The sequence below is a fragment of the Schistosoma haematobium genome, chromosome 4, assembly GCF_000699445.3.
Source record: "Schistosoma haematobium chromosome 4, whole genome shotgun sequence".
NCBI lineage: Eukaryota > Metazoa > Platyhelminthes > Trematoda > Strigeidida > Schistosomatidae > Schistosoma > Schistosoma haematobium.
The window spans coordinates 2,479,312-2,498,518 of NC_067199.1; the positions used below are offsets into that span (position 1 = coordinate 2,479,312).

At 39.1% G+C, this 19,207-nt stretch overlaps 1 protein-coding gene across 2 annotated transcripts; it reads left to right on the top strand.

Annotated features, from left to right (window-relative positions):
* The first annotated feature begins 550 nt into the window (after window positions 1-550).
* COMTD1_4 (Catechol O-methyltransferase domain-containing protein 1) lies at window positions 551-14,857 on the top strand. 2 transcript variants are annotated; one of them, XM_051215459.1, is made up of 7 exons: window positions 2,771-3,834; window positions 7,980-8,028; window positions 9,225-9,362; window positions 9,403-9,508; window positions 10,499-10,675; window positions 12,079-12,212; window positions 14,590-14,857. In XM_051215459.1, the coding sequence occupies exons 3-7, from the start codon at window positions 9,237-9,239 to the stop codon at window positions 14,740-14,742; spliced, it is 696 nt and encodes a 231-aa protein (XP_051065964.1). In that variant the 5' UTR covers window positions 2,771-3,834; window positions 7,980-8,028; window positions 9,225-9,236; the 3' UTR covers window positions 14,743-14,857. The 2 variants fall into 2 exon arrangements, with proteins under 2 accessions (XP_051065963.1, XP_051065964.1); XM_051215460.1 differs by lacking the exon at window positions 2,771-3,834 and adding an exon at window positions 551-614 and having other exon boundaries at window positions 9,225-9,508.
* The last annotated feature ends 4,350 nt before the right edge of the window (window positions 14,858-19,207 follow it).

Below are 19,207 nucleotides of genomic sequence, written 5' to 3' on the forward strand. Positions count from 1 at the left end.
CTGAGGCATTACTCTTTCCCAGTCCGTCATGCGTTGATATGAGAATCCAGATTTGAAACCGTTCACCCATATATTTCAGAGATTCCCGTAATTTGTTCCATCTTAGCGCGTTTTTTCATTTTTCTCACAACCGTGCTTACGTCTGTGGATCTATTACACATTACGTTATGCATGTCCACACTTATGGTTCCATTCACATCTAAAGCTGGACTCATGATAACGCTCCATGCATCCTTGAAGTCTGACAGCTGTTCTTTTGTTGTTGGCTGATTATATAAGAGAAAAATCACAGCTACGTTTGGCAGTTCAAATGGCTCAAGAAATAGCAAAGGCTTTGTGGAGCGGGTTGATTTGCACGGCCAAAGTAGCGGTGGTCTGCAACACCTCTTATACAAACAAAAATAGCCAACGAAAAATATCACATCACATTTTGGGTAGTTAACATAAGATTTTATGCCCATCGGCAGTCAATTTCAAGTCTGATTATTATGCTATAAAAAAATCCTAAAATGTATTGTTTTACAGCATCGAAGTGTGTAAGTCAACCTCTCAGTGACCTTGGAAGAACATTTTTGTAGGAACCAGTTTGGTTCACTTGATACCGCTGACGATTGGTGAGTGTTCTATCCGTAAACTGTATTGTAGAAAATGGCGTTTATCTATGTGAGACATTCACAGAAGTCCAACGACTAGATTCTCGACACACGTCGACATTTTATCGCAGAGTATGGAATAACTCTTGCTTTGATAAATATGGAACGTTGGCTGAATAGCTACAATATTCTGAAATATTACGCAACACAAAATGTGCTTACAGTTGTGTCTCTGTGAAACTGAGTCTCGATTTAAGTGTTGGTAACATTTGCATCACTTCTGTAAGGAACATCAAGCTGAAAATTGTAAATTTTCGGGTTGTAAGACTTCGACAGAGAATGATGCCGAAGCCACTCTGGGTGAAGCACGAAGGCACTTAAAGAGGCTTCGGATCTGTTACACCAATGCACGAAGCTTACTTAATAAGCGATCGGAACTAGGTGTACAGATTGAATCTACAAAGCCAGATATAATTGCAGTAACAGAAACCTGGCTGACACAGGCTATAGATAGTATAGAACTTGATTTCGAGGGCTTTACGTTAGTAAGGGCCGACAGAACACAAAAACGCAAAGGAGGGGGAGTAGCTCTATTCATTAGGAATGCTATCCCATTTGCCATTATCGATAGTGTATCCCATGAGAGTGGGACGTGGGGATTAGTTAGTCTTCGCTTAAAATGCAAGGGACAAGAGCTGCTGATTGGTTTGGTTTATCGCAGTCCAAGCTGTGAGGCAAATGAGATCCTGTTAAGCAGTCTCAATACTTGGTCCCAAAGTGGTCGATGTCTAATCCTAGGGGACTTTAATGCACCTACGGTAGACTGGGAAAATCTGCGAACTAAATCGTCGGAGAATTCTTTCGAGCAGGAACTAGTTGATGCGGTTATCACATGTGCTCTAGTGCAACATGTGAAAGAAGCGACAAGGTACGATCCGGACACTGAATCATCCTTATTAGATCTTATACTGAGTCACTATGAGGATGATGTTGTGAACCTCCATCATATGCCACCCTTAGGTAAAAGTGACCACGCAGTTTTAACTTTCGACTTCCATATAACTGCCAGTCATGAGGACGCGTCAGTCCAGTCCAGACCCAACGTCTGGAAAGCAAACATACCAGACATCATGCACTCAGCATCGTTAATAGATTGGACAATAGACCCAGAGTCCTCCATTGAAACGGCCTGGGATGCATTTCGAAATTCATACTTAAAAGTTACCACACCTCACATCCCTTGGACTATACCAAAAAGGGCCGAAAAACTCGCCACCATGGTTCAGTAGGGAGGTCCGTATCCTTCTCCGTAAGAAAAGGAAAATGTGGGATAGATTTAGGTTACTGGGGACTGATGAGTCAAAATCTCAGTATCGAAAGGCTCGGAACACTTGTGCCTCGACCCTCCGTAAGTCTAGAAAATTGTACGAAGAAAAACTTGTTAAGGAATCCGTAGAATGTCCCAAACGCTTGTATTCCTATATAAACCAAAGGACAAGGAGAAAAGGAAATATTCCTGCTCTATGGGGAGACAGTACTGCTTCATCATTAGTGGAGGACGACTTTGGTAAGGCTCAAGCGTTCTCAAACTACTTTAACAACGTGTATACCATAGAAGCGCCCTTCTCGTCAGCGTATACAGATCCCCCCATACATACACTGGATAGCGTGACCATTAAAGAACTCGATGTCTTTGGTCTGCTAAATAAGCTTGACATAGGTAAATCCACGGGGCCCGATGAATTACATCCTAGGCTACTGAAAGAATTATCTAACTTCGTTGCAAGCCCTTTAAGTACATGCTTTAACCTATCCGTTACGCAGGGTCGCTTACCGAAAGATTGGAAAAACGCCATAGTAAGTCCTGTCTTCAAAACAGGCACGAAACACAAACCTGAGAACTACCGCCCCGTTAGCCTAACTAGTGTGGTTGTTAAAATCTTAGAAAAGATTATTCGGAAGGAGCTGTTTAAGTATCTCGATAAAAACCGGATCCTCTCGGAGAAGCAGCACGGTTTCAGAATAGGTTATTCTTGTCTCACTAACTTATTAGTGGCTCGTGAAAGCTGGTGCGCTCTTAAGGACCAAAAGCTACCTGTAGACGTCGCCTTCATTGATTTCAGTAAAGCTTTTGATAAAGTTCCGCACCACCGGCTGTTATATAAGTTAAGAAAAGTCGGGATTGGAGGCAATTTATTGATGTGGATAAAAGACTTCTTAGTTGGGCGGCAACAAAGAGTAAGGGTGAACTCAAAGTTATCTAGCTGGGAAACTGTGCTTAGTGGAGTGCCCCAGGGTACAGTTTTGGGGCCAGTGCTATTCCTCTTGTATGTAAATGACCTTCCTTGTCTCCTATCATCATCGGTCTTGCTATATGCTGACGATGTCAAGATATGGAAAACGATACGATGTAAGAGTGATAGCTTAGAACTTCAAAATGACCTGAAGAGATTATCTGAATGGTCTGAAGCCTGGCAGTTGCCGATAAATACTTCCAAGTGTGTTGTGATGCATATCGGTCATCAAGGTACAGATGCATACACGATGAATAACACTGAGCTACCTGTCGTCCAGACATATAATGACTTAGGAGTTATCGTTAGTCAAGACTTAAAGACTACTGCACACTGCCGTGCAATAGCCGCCAAAAGTTTTAGAACGTTATGGTCAATACGTAGAGCTTTTAGTCATGTCGACGCTAAGACGTTTTTGACCTTATATACAGTGTTCGTACGTCCTAAACTTGAGTACTGCATACAAGCGGCTAGCCCCTGCTTAAAAAAGACAGTGAGCTTCTGGGAAAGGTTCAGAGAACGGCGACTAAGCTGGTTCCCGGAATAGCGAAGCTTCCGTATGAATCTCGACTGGCCAAGCTTAACCTTTTCCCGTTGTCATATCGCAGAACTAGAGGCGACTTGATTACAGTCTACAAATTGCTTAGTGATAAATTTGCACCTAACATGCCCTCATTTTTCTTGTCTTCCAAAACAGAGAATTTACGAGGACACTCCAAAAAAGTTCACAAGCCGAGAACAAATTACTTGTCAGCTGACTATCGACTTTCCCATCGAATCATCAACGAGTGGAATTCACTACCTCAGCACGTGGTTGAGGCTCCATCCGTCGACTCTTTCAAAAGAAAGTTGGATCAACTGAGAGACCACCATTGCCAGGACTAACATAGGCCATCGAGCCTCCTGTCCTTCCCAAACTGAAACTGAAACAGAGGATTCGGTCTATGGTGATTGATGCATCTGGTCATATATAGACAAAACCTGTTTTGAGATAATATGTCTAGACTGACTAGTGTATCAAACATGATCGTTTCGAAAGCGTTTCTCAGATATATCTGAACTTGCGTCCTAATATTTAAATAAGCACTACAGAACGACAAATCCACCACCGAATACTTCATTCCAAATTAATCATCTTTATGAAAATACGGCTAAATGTACCCACGTTTAGTGCTCTTACTTACTTACTTACTTACTTACACCTGTTACTCCTCGTGAAGGAGCATAGGTCGCTCGCCAGCGTTCTCCATCCAACCCTGTCCTGGGCAATCCTTTCCAGCTCCTTCCAGTTGTAATTCATCCTTTTCATATCTGCTTCTATTATCCGACGTAATGTGTTCTTTGGCCTTCCTCTTTTCCGCTTCCCTTCAGGATTCCAAGTTAGAGCTTGCCTCGTGATGCAGTTTGACGATTTGCGTAATGTATGTCCTATCCATTTCCATCGTCTTTTCCTAATTTCCTCTTCAGCTGGAAGTTGGTTTGTTCTCTCCCACAGAAGGCTATTGCTGATGGTATCCGGCCAATGGATGTTGAGTATCTTGCGTAGACAGCTATTTATAAATACTTGTACTTTCTTGATTGTGGTTGTTGTAGTTCTCCAAGTTTCAGCTCCATACAGTAGAATTGCCTTGACGTTCGTATTGAAGATTCTCACTTTGATATTGGTTGAAAGTTGTTTTGAGTTCCATATGTTCTTCAATCGTAGGAATGCGGCCCTTGCTTTGCCAATCCTCGCCTTTACGTCTGCATCTGAACCTCCATGTCTATCGACGATGCTTCCCAGATATGTGAAGGATTCTACATCTTCCAGAGTTTCGCCATCAAGGGTGATTGGATTGCTGTTCTCCGCTTTGAATTTGAGGACCTTGGTTTTCCCTTTGTGTATGCTGAGGCCTACTGATGCAGAGACTGCTGCTACATTGGCTGTCTTCATCTGCATCTGTTCATGTGTACGTGATAGGAGGGCTAGGTCATCTACGAAGTCCAGATCGTCTAATTGGTTCTGAGCTGTCCATTGTATTCCGTGTTTTCCTTCAGATGTCGAGGTCTTCATAATCCAGTCGACCACCAGAAGAAAGAGGAAGGGAGAGAGTAAACAGCCTTGTCTGACTCCGCTCCTTACTTGGAATGCATCTGTCAGCTGTCCTCCATGCACTACTTTGCACTGTAGTCCGTCGTATGAGTTCCGGATAATATTGACAATCTTCTCAGGAACTCCGTAGTGTCGAAGAAGTTTCCATAATGTCCTCCTATCTACACTGTCGAATGCCTTTTCATAATCAATGAAGTTGATGTATAGTGACGAGTTCCACTCAACTGATTGTTCGACGATGATCCGTAGTGTTGCAATTTGGTCTGTGCACGACCGATCCTTTCGGAATCCAGCTTGTTGATCTCGAAGTTGGGCATCTACTGCATCCTTCATCCGGTTCAGCAACAATCTGTTGAAGACTTTCCCTGGTATTGACAGTAGTGTAATGCCTCTGTAGTTTTCACATTTGCTCAGATCTCCTTTCTTTGGAATCTTGACGAGGTGTCCTTCTTTCCAGTCCATTGGCACTTGTTCCTCCTCCCAAATCTTCTTGAATAGAGGGTAAAGCATGCTTGTGGTTGCTTCGATGTCTGATTTCAGTGCTTCAGCTGGTATGTTGTCGGGTCCTGCTGCTTTCCCGTTCTTGATTTGTCTGACGGCCATTCTAATTTCTTCCGTCGTTGGTGGGTTGACATCTATAGGAAGATCTGTGTGTGCTGCTTCGATGTTCGGTGGATTCATTGGAGCCGGCCTATTCAGGAGTTCCTCGAAGTATTCTACCCATCTGTTTCGCTGTTGTTGAATTTCAGTGATTGGCTTGCCTTCTTTGTCTTTGACCGGCCTCTCTGGTTTACTGTATTTCCCTGATAGTTTCTTCGTTGTATCGTAGAGCTGTTTCATATTTCCTTCTCTAGCAGCTTTTTCTGCCGTCGTTGCTAATTCTTCCACGTATTTCTTCCTGTCGGCTCTAATGCTCCTCTTCACTTGCTTGTTTGCTTCTATGTATTCAGCTTGTGCTTGGACTTTCTCTGCTCGTGTTCGGCTGTTGTTAATTGCTGTCTTCTTGTTCTTCCTTTCTTTGATCTTGTCCAGTGTTTCTATAGAGATCCATTCCTTATGATGGTGTTTCTTTAGGCCCAGAACCTCTTGACACGTTGAAGTCAATGTTTCTTTGATGCCTTTCCAGTTGTCCTCCATGGTAGTTTCTTCTTCCTTCAGTAGATCTTGAAAGGCTTGGAATCTGTTGTTGAGAGCTATCTTGAATTCATTGAGTTTGTCAGTATCTCGAAGGAAGGCTGTATTGAACCTTTGTAGTGCTGTTTGTCCACTTGTCCAGTTCTTTTTTAGCTTCAGTTTCAAATTGGCTACAACTAGGTGGTGATCTGAAGCTACGTCAGCTCCTCTCCTGGTTCTCACATCTTCCATTGTCCTTCGGAATTTCTTGTTGATGCAAATATGGTCTATCTGGTTCTCTGTAGTGTGGTCCGGTGAGATCCATGTAGCCTTGTGTATACGTTTGTGTGGAAATATTGTGCCTCCTATGACTAATTTGTTGAATGCACACAAATTTGCAAATCTTTCTCCATTTTCGTTTCTTTCTCCCAGTCCATGTCGTCCCATAATATCTTCATATCCAGTGTTGTCTATTCCGACCTTGGCATTCAGATCTCCCATTAGAATGGTGAGGTCCTTTCTTGGACATTTCTCTATCACTGACTGCAGCCGCTCGTAGAATTGATCTTAAATGTCGTCGTTGGTATCATTGGTGGGTGCATAACATTGGATAATATTCATTGTGATCCCCTCCTTCTTTGTTTTGAATGATGCTTTGATGATTCTGGATCCGTGGGATTCCCATCCTACAAGTGCATTTCGTGCTACTTTGGACAGCATTAGAGCAACTCCCTGTGTGTGTGGAGCATTTTCCTCTTCGTGACCGGAGTATAGCAGCATCTCTCCCGTAGCTAGCCTTTTCTGTCCAGCTTGGGTCCAGTGGGTTTCGCTGATTCCCAGTACTGCCAAGTTGTATCTCCTCATTTCCGTTGCTATTTGGCTGGTCTTCCCGGTTTCCCACATTGTTCTAACGTTCCATGTACCTATAAAAATTTTTGCTCTGGTTGTTAGAAGGGGCATCGGCCTCGTGGCTTCCGAAGGAACTCGACTTTCACCATGAGGCGTCATAATTCTTCTAAATGAAGACCTTCTAACTCCCAGGGCAGAGTTAAAATGGTTTGGATTATTTTTTCTGGTAAGCGTTTTTTTAGCGAGTTAGTTTTCTACGGGATGGGGACGCTAACCCCATGCCCAACCCTCCTCCTTTACCCGGGCTTGGGACCGGCAGTAACTCTAGAAGAGCTACAGGCGGAGTTACGTTTAGTGCTCAGGAATAAGTAAATTCAATTAGTTCATATATGTCATGCTGATTACCCCCTGTTTACTTGGTTTACTCGTCTATTACCTTTCATAATATTTTTTATTTTACAAGGTTCACTTTTAGTCTGCCTTGAAATGCACTGACTAAAATGTGTCCACGATTATAATTTTCTATATTATGTAAGGAACGTTTATCAAATTTGAATGACTGTATTGATTGCCTTCGCACTTGGATTGCTGTTCCATGTTAGTTTGTCATCTTGTTCAACTGACACTAGATTGTCAGTTTCACACATTGTAGATTAGTTGTTCATACGAAAGCATCTGAAATGTCGAGCGAATAACAATATAAATTATGCTCTCTTTACTAGTTTGTATCATGTGAGAGGAAGATCGTTAAGATGAAGTGTGAACATTTATTTCCGTTAATTAAGTTACTGAACAGATGTTATGTTTTTGCCGTTGTGTACACATAGACTGATTCAATTAAGGTCAACGTGTTATTCAATCGAGTAAATTTACTTAATACTTCGGATTGCCAAACCCTCCTCCATAGGCATATCGAGTGCATTGCTTATTCACGTTAGTGAAAACAAATTAGATGCGTAATTTATCAATCCAGTACAGTACTTTGTGAGAAACTTGGTCACTTATTTATTAATATGTCGTGTCTGTTATTTTGTTTAGCACATATACCTTATTCTAGCTTTTGGACAGGCCAATCGATCCATTCTACGTGAGTCACATTTTGACCTTGTTAATTACTCGCTTATCAACCATGACTGTTTTTACATGAGCGTATGTGTGTGAAGACTTCTTATCCTATTGATCACATGTCTATAACTTATTTTTGTGAGAATATAAATATCGATTAAAGCATGACGAAATGAGTTGGCTCACGAGCCCTCTACACTGCGAGTCATTTGCTTCGCTATGTTCCCTTCACTTCTTCGGTATTTTGTCTGGATCAAAGGTTGTATGAAATATAAGTATTCGAAATTCATTCTGCTATTTGACTTATTTAATTCCGTTACTGACTAACGTAATTTAAGTCAATGATGATATATGAGGATAGGCGACAAATATATTTCGATAGCAATCATTCAATAACAAACATTCATACGATCTACTTAGAGTCATATCCCGTGCCACCAAAAGTTATCAACGTTTACAAATAGCACAGCATAGTCTAATTGGTAGCTTAAATCCACAAATCAGTCTGAATTATCTAGAATTATTTTCCCTTTTATCTGTGTTTGGCTATAATACAACAGCTCGGAAGGAATTATCAGATCACAAATTACTAGTAGCTACACGGGAGGGTTTCGTTCTTGTTATCAAAATTGAGCTGAAAATAAGTGTATCATGTCAACGATATTCACACTGAAATCAAAGTCAAGTAACGACCACTCTATAATCAGCTTGTCATCCACTGAATCATGAGATCCACGAGCTTATTGAATGAGCATAATATTTATCAGTATTTTCAAGGTTTTCGTATTTTCTTATTGGTTGTTTACTATCGACGTACAGGCTCATTGAGGAGATGCCTTGATATTGTTCTCAGCTACAGTTTGATCAACTTTCGGAAGGTGGCTGGTAGTGAAACCCAGTAGATGTGGATTTTTGTGGTAATTAACACCGTGTTCCAATTTCAGCGTGAATATCAACATTACAATGTATATTCATGCAGTAGGGCAGAATACTTGCCAGGAATTTTAATATATGTCACTATTAATAATTCGATAACTTAATATTAATCAATTTATTCATTAAATGCGTTCTATATTTGAATGCATTACATTCCTTTATTCTAACTCAAAGTAAGAAATACAATAAACGTTTTGGTTGTAAACAACCAACAATACACTGAACATTCATTATTAACCTTAGAAAATTACTGATGTATGTACGTTCAATTTGTTTCAGCAGAGCATTTAAAAAATGACCGACCTTACCAATTTAAAGTCAGTAACCGAATATGGTTGTACCAAAAGCGCAGACAAACTTCATCAGTATATATGCGATCATTCACTGCGTCTGTCTGAAGCACAAAAGTGGTTATTACAAGTAATCATCATGACTATTGTCCTCCTTAAGTGTATTGTAGGAGACCAGTAAACATCCACTGTCAAGAATGCTTATTTCCAGTATAGAAATGCAACTTCTATCGAATTTGTGTTATGCGATAAATGCTAGAAAGACACTTGCTATTGGTAAGTATGAGGTAAATGAGGATCTGATTGCAAGTATATATATCCATTCTATGTAGTCCATTGCTTCTCAAACAAGTTCTAAGTTTTGATGAAGTTAGTAGAATACACAAGTATTGCTAGCTCGTCTTTAAATAATGATCTTAATAACCTGTATAGGTATGTGTAATTGGCGACAAAACAGACAGAATGTGGCTACCATGCCCACTTTTGTTTCATGGTTTACAGTAACTTTGAATGAGTCAGCGTTAAAATCATCCGTCTGTTATTTGAAGAACATTGTCCATTATCTCTACGATTTGAAGACGATTAGGGAGATTGGATGCTCTATTCCATCATTCGTCTTTCTCCAGTGAGTATTACATTTCAGAGTGGTTGTGGTACTCGTGTATGTAAAAATTATGTATGGAGAGACAGATATGGAAAGAAGAGAAGTTTGAAGAGGAGAGACATAGAGTCACCCATTACTGACTTGTTATCAGTGTCTATTCGGATAGAGTTGAATGACTGAGCGAATTATCTTGAAACGACTATGTTGATACCATATATCAACAACACATTCGTAGTTGACTTGTATATTGGTCTGGAAGTGAAGACTGGAACACTGATTTCATTGCGTTTGAGACTCATCAGCTGGATGCATTTGCATGGTGTAATTAATATTCGCATGGAAATTCGAAGCTATTGCTTTTCATTTCGAGCACCAACACATGATCTACTGATGTATTGAGTTCAAATAGTCAGTAGATTGTTCAACGTTATATCTGGAATTTCTGACGTTCACTACTTTTTGGGTTGCTTTGTTCAGTAATAATTGGTTTCAGATATATTTGTTAAGCTGACGACTGTTTTGTCAAGCTACAGTGTGATCTAAACTAGTCTGAAAGATGTTACTGTGGTAATTCTACTGTTTTTTTACCAACCACTGTACATCAGTTAGACGACCAGTCATTATCAACAGATATGTTTCCATTTATTTTAAAATTAATTTAGGAACTTATACTGGATATAGTGCATTGTCTATCGCGGAAGTATTGCCGTCAGATGGACGTGTAGTTGCCTTGGATAAAACGGATGAATATTTGAAAGACTATTGTTTGCCAGCATGGAAGAAGGCAGGTGTAGAATCGAAAATTGACTTCCGACACGGTTCAGATGTTCAAATACTACGTAAGTTTAACGATGTGATAAGCTTTAATGCTGTCAAGAAAAACAAAACGTGAATACACAATCACTGCTCAATCATGTAAAATCCATGGAGATAAGTATTTTGTCATCAGGTTACTGATGTGTACTCTGGTGTCAGCAATACTATCTGATTGATTTAGGAAAAAGATAATATATGGGGAATTCATGCTACATTTCTGTTTAAGATAGTTGAAAATAACGAAATGTTGGTTGATGTTGACGGAATCTACAAGTAAGCTTGACACTAAGAAGTATTAGTTTAACTTGTGTGACGAAATGTATGTTAGGAAGACAGATTGTATCTGTTGCGTGTAAGTGGATCGGGAGTGCGAGAAGAAATTCAATTTTGATTGAGATCATGAATCGATGGATGTTAGATCACCACCGGGAACATGGAAGCCACTAGACGTCGGTCTCGTCGTACTATAGAACGACTCAGCATTGAGCATTCATGACCCCACACGCGGGAATCGAACCCAGAACTTATTGTCTCTTACACGAACTCTTAATCACTAGACTACTGGGCGGGTATCCAAGAGTGTTAATGTCTAAATTCAACCTACCAACGAAATCGCGCTACCACGTTCCATCTTACTGAGGTAGATACTTGTCTCTATCTGACATGGATCAGTCACACTGATCAAGGCCTCTCATTAGAAAACTGAGAATTTCCTTAAGAGATCATGAGTTGATGGATGTTGGACTACCTATAATCACTGGACGACCATTTCGTCTGTGTATGAAATTCCACAGCAGTGCGCACCCACGTTTCCGCACGCAGGACCCGAACTCAGTACCTTCAATCTCGTGCACGAACACTTAACTTATAGACCACTGAGCCGGCATTCAACAGTGTTAAGGTCTAAGTTCAACCAATCCACGAAATAGAACAACATCTTCTATTGTATTGAGGTAGATGCCTGTCTCTATATGATATGGATTAACTCTCTATTGAGTGTAATGCTACCACTGATTTTTGTGTGAGCATTTGTATATGATCTGAGGATTTCTGTATGTCCTTAAAGCGCAGTTTGTGTTCCTTCACCCTCACATCCAGTTGTCGTGATATTTTATCTACAGATGTAGCATTACATCACCAAATATAAATGTATCTCGACAAGTTAGATGTGTGCTCGGAGGTTGGTTTGAACACTGCAATGTTGTGAGTAGGTGAGTGGTACATGTGCAATGTCTGATATAGGTGTTCTTCTAGTCAATGAAAACAATTTTACTGATGACGTTGAACGAATACATTTATTCGGTTAGTATTCGATAACGGTTGGGTATATGTAAGTACAATCAGTTTGATAACAGTTTTGTCGTAAACTATTTATTGACTTGGTAACGGAACTTTATATATTTTGATTGAACTGTTGTGCCAACAGAAAGTTTGATTGATAATGGAGAGAGTGAAACATTCGATTTTGCCCTGATCGATGGTGAAAAAGAAAACTATAGTAAATATTACGAATTATGTTTAAAACTAGTTCGACCTCGTGGAATAATCGCCATTGATAATGTAAGTTTGTTTTATTTACGAGCATATGTTCTATGTATCTCAATACATTTGAAGTCAACTTTCATGACGAATTGATCTTTTAATGACTATTAATGAACCTTCTGTTTGGAAATATCTCGCCCTTAAAAATGCTTCCACATTTCATAAATTCTCCAGGAAATATCCCACATATTCAGTGAAGTATGAAGTATAATGTTAATAATAATAAATGACTATAGTTGTACACCTTCTGCTGAATGATAGCCTTATATTTCCGACTGAACGGCTTAAAATAAGATTATCCCATATATGTATGAATAATTTATCTTGGATCAACTAATTGGAAGTTATTGCGTAGAGGGAATTATAAGTTGGTCTGTTCTAATAATCCTAAGCAAACATTACTGAGTGGTGCCTTTAAATGATCTGTGTTAGTTGAATGGTAACAGTTTTACTGTTGATAATAATCTGACGTAGAATATTGATTATCTTATGGATTGTAACCACAGTCTGAATTCAGACTGCGAAGTAACTACAAACATGCTTTACCTTCTATTCAAAAACATTTGGGAGGAGGAACAAGTGCCGATGGACTGGAAAGAAAGGCACCTCGTCAAGATTCCAAAGTAAGGAGATCTGAGCAAATGTGAAAACTACAGAGGCATTACACTACTGTCAATACCAGGGAAGGTCTTCAACAGAGTGTTGCTGAACCGGATGAAAGATGCAGTAGACGCCCAACTTCGAGATCAACAAGCTGGATTCCGTAAGGATCGATCGTGCACAGACCAAATTGCGACACTACGGATCATCGTCGAACAATCAATTGAGTGGAACTGGTCACTGTACATCAACTTCATTGATTATGAAAAGGCATTTGACAGTGTGGATAGGAGGACGTTATGGAAACTTCTTCGACACTACGGAGTTTCTGAGAAGATTGTCAATATTATCCGGAACTCATACGACGGACTACAGTGCAAAGTAGTGCATGGAGGACAGCTGACAGATGCATTCCAAGTAAGGACCGGAGTCAGACAAACCTGTCCACTCTCTCCCTTCCTTTTTCCTCTGGTGGTCGACTGGATTATAGGACCTCGACATCTGAAGGAAAACACGAAAGACAATGGACAGCTCAGAATCAATTAGACGATTTGGACTTCGTAGATGACCTAGCCCTCCTATCACGTACACATGAACAGATGCAGATGAAGACAGCCAATGTAGCAGCAGTCTCTGCATCAGTAGGCCTCAGCATACACAAAGGGAAAACCAAGGTCCTCAAATTCAAAGCGGAGAACAGCAATCCAATCACCCTTGATGGCGAAACTCTGGAAGATGTAGAATCCTTCACATATCTGGGAAGCATCGTCGATAGACATGGAGGTTCAGATGCAGACGTAAAGGCGAGGATTGGCAAAGCAAGGGCCGCATTCCTACGATTGAAGAACATATGGAACTCAAAACAACTTTCAACCAATATCAAAGTGAGAATCTTCAATACGAACGTCAAGGCAGTTCTACTGTATGGAGCTGAAACTTGGAGAACTACGACAACCACCATCAAGAAGGTACAAGTATTTATAAATAGCTGTCTTCGCAAGATACTCAACATCCATTGACCGGATACCATCAGCAACAGCCTTCTCTGGGAGAGAACAAATCAGCTTCCAGATGAAGAAAAAAAATAGGAAAAGACGATGGAAATGGATAGGACATACATTACGCAAATCGTCAAACTGCATCACGAGACAAGCCCTAACTTGGAATCCTGAAAGGAAGCGGAAAAGAGGAAGGCTTAAGAACACATTACGTCGGATAATAGAAGCAGATATGAAAACGATGAATAGGAACTGGAAGGAGCTGGAAAGGATTGCCCAGGACAGGGTTGGATGGAGAACGCTGGTGAGCGACCTATGCTCCTTCACGAGGAGTAACAGGCGAAAGTAAGTAAGTAGTCTAACCACAGTTTCTTCACCATTCTACTGTACTCAGATGCACAATGCTTATCCGTAGCTCTTCCAAATCTCTTAGTTCATATGTTGGAAATCAGCTTTCTGAGAGATTTTGACTTCATATTTAAAACCACATACTGCATTCAAAACTCTTCAGAGCTTGAGAATCAAGTTTTAGATTTCATGTTTAAGGTTGTCTATCCCAAAAACCTACATCTCTGGTTTGATAGGACTTGGGAGAACATGGGCTACGTACATTGGTTTGATATATTGGAAGAATCCGATTACCAAATCAATGAACCTTCTATTGTTCGATGAAGGTTATTCTTAATTTGACTGAAAATAGACTTTTTGGTGTATGAATACGATACATGCTTATAGTGCCATTAAATCACACGTAATGATTGTCTTTTATACCCTTTTTCTTACCATCTCTTTCCCAGGTTCTATGGAGGCAGCGTGTGCTCGATGCGGATAATAACAGCTCTGAAACTGTCGGTATAAGAGAAATGAATGCATTGATAGCTAGAGATAACTCCGTTCGAATTTCTCTCTTAAGAACTGGAGATGGATCGACAATTGTTGTGAAGAATTGATTCATGTTATGACTGTTTTCAGAATGGTTACATCCATACAGACATAAATACATTTGATTGATAAACCGAATTGCTTTGATTGCTATCACACATAAATAAATATTTCCCATTACTATGTTGTCATTTTCAATCATCACTGCATATGTATGTTGTTGTAATAAAACACTTCTCTGAAGGGTTTCTGTATATTACATACCGTTTCAATCATTTTGTAATTGGCACTAAACATGTCTGGATCTCTCAAATGTGAGGAAATTTGTAGGATTTTGGGATTCTCTTTATAGTCTGAGGAAACATGAAGGGATGTAATGAAAATCTACAGGTCAGTGGAAACTTGGGGCATTTTAGTCTCATTTCCCCACAGTAAATCGCCGAAATTTCTTATTTGACTTTCTCAAATTTGATGATATTTCCACCAAAGTTGAAAGATTAGGTTGTTACGATGGGAAGAAATAAGCTTGCTGTTCTCAGCTTTATGTACTACAAGATTACTCAATACGAAGACTTGACACAAGAATGGTAACTAGATCAATCAATCACAATATTTTACCACATGGTAGACTCGTCTGAAGTATTAAGTTAAAAATCAACGAACAGATGTGATGTCAGTATGAATATGAGAAAGATTCCGATTGACGATAGTCTGACGATAGTTGATGATATACACAAACCACATGAGAAATACTGAGTTTTCGTTTATCTTCAGTAGACTATATGTTTTATTATTTGTTTCAGTTAAAGCATATGATCGTAATGTTTTCCTTGTCGCAGATCAAATTATTTGGAATTGCCACTAAACCGAAACATGGAACTTATCAGAAATAAGAGCACAATAATGTGGCAGATCTCCTTCAGAAGGAATAGAAAATATTGATTATTAACTATATCGCATACGATCTGATAATTGATTTGGTATGGAAATCCAGCATAGTCGTACACACGTATTCATAAAAAATCGTGCAGGGAGGACAGTTGACAAAGTCGTTCGAAGTAGAGACCGGTGTCAGGCAAGGTTGCTTACAACTGAAGAACATCTGGAAATCAAAACAATTGGCACCAGCACAATGATAGGATTTTCAATACAAATGTGATGGCAGTTCTACTGTATGGGACGGAAACTTAGAGAACGACGAAAGCCATCATCCAGAAGATACAGGTGTTTATTAACAGTTGCCTACGCAAAATACTTCCGATCCGTCGGCCGGACACTATCAGCAACAACCTACTGTGGGAGAGGACAAACCAGATTTCAATGAAGGAAGAAATCAGGAAGAAGCGCTAGAAATGGATAGGATACACACACATTGAGGAAAGCACCCAACTGCGTCACAAGACAAGCCATTATATGAAATCCTCAAGGCCAAAGGAGGAGGAGAGGAAGACCAAAGAGCACATTACGCCGAGAAACGGAGATAGATATGAGAAGAATGAACAAGAATTGAATGGTAGTAGAAAATAAGGCCCATGACTGAGTGAGTTGGAGAACTCTGGTTGACGGCCTATGCTCCATTCGGAGTAATAGGCATAAGTAGTAGTAGTAAGTGATGTGACAGATCTCCTTCAGAAGGAATAGAAAATATTGATTATTAACTATATCGCATACGATCTGATAATTGATTTGGTATGGAAATTCAACATAGTTGTACACACGTATACATCAAATGAAGTGGTAATTTCAGGTTACCGATGGCATTGTTTTAGAAAAGTAACATCTTTGGTTGAAGATTTCACAATCAAATGGATACTTCATTGATTCATATCAATGGTCGTCCAATTCGATCATAAGTTGTATCATCGTGTTATTATGTAGGATTTTAAATGCAAAGTAACGAGATTCATTTTGTCACTCATAAACACATTCAATCGATTTATTAATTTGCGGATACCTAAACTCATAAACAACCAAACACACTTATTTTCAAAATGTCAAAGATATGTGTGGATGATTCTCTTGAAAGACGATTGTTTCTGCTCATTTTCAATCCGTAATGCAATCAGTACGTAGTCAAGTATTGTAATGGACTGAAGATCAACATGTAACTCGATTGGCACATTTTGTACACATGGAAATACGTTTTGCTATAATTAATTAGGACCTACGAATTCACCATATCTCAATTTCGACGAAATCCTCTGACAACCGTTAAACAACATTTAGATTCGAAAATGCGTAATTATCTGTGATTGTGATTGTGGTGTTGGCTATCACCATATGTCTTCAATTGTATACATTCTTCTCTAACCCTATTCACAGTTTGTTGTTTGTGCATGTTTGAAGGAGGCTAATTGAATAATGTCAACTGAAGTCAATTAGAAAGAAGTACAAATAATCTCGATATGTATGCAGTTGTGGAATATGATATGTCCATAAATATATTTGTTGGGACGGCTTTCGATAAGCACTACGACAACACCAGAGGCCGTCAAGGAGCCGAAACGTTTCCATCCACTCAGAACGTGGGGTTCTATACGTTCGAGTGACGTTTGATGTACATCGTATTCTGGGTTAATCAAATAGAACATTTAAGAATCTTATATGATTAATTGGGGTCAACTACAAGGTCAATGTGTGGAGCACGCACTGAATAAGTCGCACTTCATCACGTTGTATTATCAATGAAAATGTAGAAATTTGATTGAATCACGTATCTCGTAAATAAAATCTATGTTAATCTTATGTAATAAGTAGCTCATTTCGATTATAAATATAAGATAACACTGAAATATCTAATGTTGTTGACATGATTGTTCGATTTGAAACCTTTAAAACTTCATAGTGCTTACCGTAGGTCATGAACCACTGAGCATGGATTTATTGTGACATAATGATTTTAAATAAGAAAGAAAGATTAGTTCAGCGAAGAGTTCTCTTTTCGGCGAATTCATTTTCAAAGCTGTACAATCGCAAATAGATATATACTTATTTTTACAGGATGATAATAATACTGATAATAAACTTCTGTTATACATGGTGACAGTGAGGTTAAATAAACAAAGGTATTAGAAAAATCTTTTGAAACAAGTAAAGCAAATAATCGTTTGATAGTTAATGGATTAAGTATTCATCTGGTAAGGATGGCTCAGCATGATAAAATAACACAAAATGTTGAAACAGAGATGAAATGTAATCGGAATGATCGTGGAAATAAAAACAAACCGGTTGGAGGTAGAAGATTTGAAGGGAAGATAGAAGGTGAAGCAGGTGGCTGTAAAGGAACAAGAGTATGAAGAAAGAGAAAAAAATTTTAATACATTAAGACCATGGTAAAAGAAGAGGTTGTACCAGTCTCTTTTGTACACATAATTCTAGTTTTTCAAAATGTATGGCTATTGCCTCCGCAATGCAAAGAAGATGCAGTCTAATTGTCTTAGGAAGGCTTCTACTTACCTTGTAGATGACTTTGAACGCAGAGTCTGTCTTGATTGAGTGACCTGTGTTCACAAGGTGTTCGATTATAGAACTTATTGAGCCGTTGCCTCCTCTTCTTAGCCACGCCGGACAATGTTCTTGAATTCTTTTGGATAAAGTACGCATCGAACGACCTATATACCTAGCTCCACAAGAGCAGGTAAATTGGTAGATGCACATTGAGTTGGTCAGATGCGATAATTTATCTTTCAGATTATTGGTGAACAGTGATCGGCTGGAGAATAACATTCGCAATGTTGCTGCGAAGAATGTTCTTTTAAAGAATCCGAAATTCTCCTCTTTAAGATATAAGCGGCTCTATCACCTTTGAAGTCGATGTTCATGTATAAAATTTTCTTTTCTACTGTAGTTGTTTGTGGTTTTGGCATTTTCGGCTTCATGTTCTTATCAATGAATATAGAAGGATATCCGTTTTTGATAAGTATCTCTTTTAAAAGGCTCAATTCTTTCTCTACGACCTCGGGGCTACAGATTCTTCGTATTCTTGCGGCGAGAGTTATTATTAAGTTTCTTTTTCGGCTGATGGGAACCCAACTGTGGAAATTTGATAGTTGGCCATTCCACATGGATTTCCTGTAGATAGATCTTTTGAAGTACCATCTTGTTTTCTTTTCATATCTACATCAAGGAAGTGAATATTTTGTTTGCTTTCAACTTCAAGTGTGAATTTTATTGATGGGTGACAATTATTAAATGTCTTTAGGAGATCACTTAAGTTACATTTGTTGTCACAAATGATAAAGATATCATCCACATATCTTTTATACAAGTGGAGGTTTTCTATAATTCTTTTGAGTTGGTTGTTTTCTAAATTGGCTATGAAGCAATCTGCTAGTAAAGGACCAAGTGGGGATCCCATTTCTATACCCTCCTTCTGTCTATGAATTACATCGTTGAATGTGAACTGTACATTGCAAGTACAACGTAGTAATAATTCCTTCAAATAAACCTCAGGTATCCCAATGTTTATCTCAGTATTGTTTATGTACTTACAGATAAAATTAATGGTCTCTGTGATTTTATTGACTAATGGTT

Excerpts from the sequence above, each read along its gene's own strand:
- COMTD1_4 (XM_051215459.1), top strand. The coding sequence starts at position 9,237 with ATGACCGACCTTACCAATTTAAAGTCAGTAACCGAATATGGTTGTACC. Across the intron at positions 9,363-9,402 it reads CACAAAAGTGGTTATTACAA|GAGACCAGTAAACATCCACT; the intron begins GTAATCATCATG and ends AGTGTATTGTAG. Across the intron at positions 10,676-12,078 it reads TTCAGATGTTCAAATACTAC|AAAGTTTGATTGATAATGGA; the intron begins GTAAGTTTAACG and ends TTGTGCCAACAG.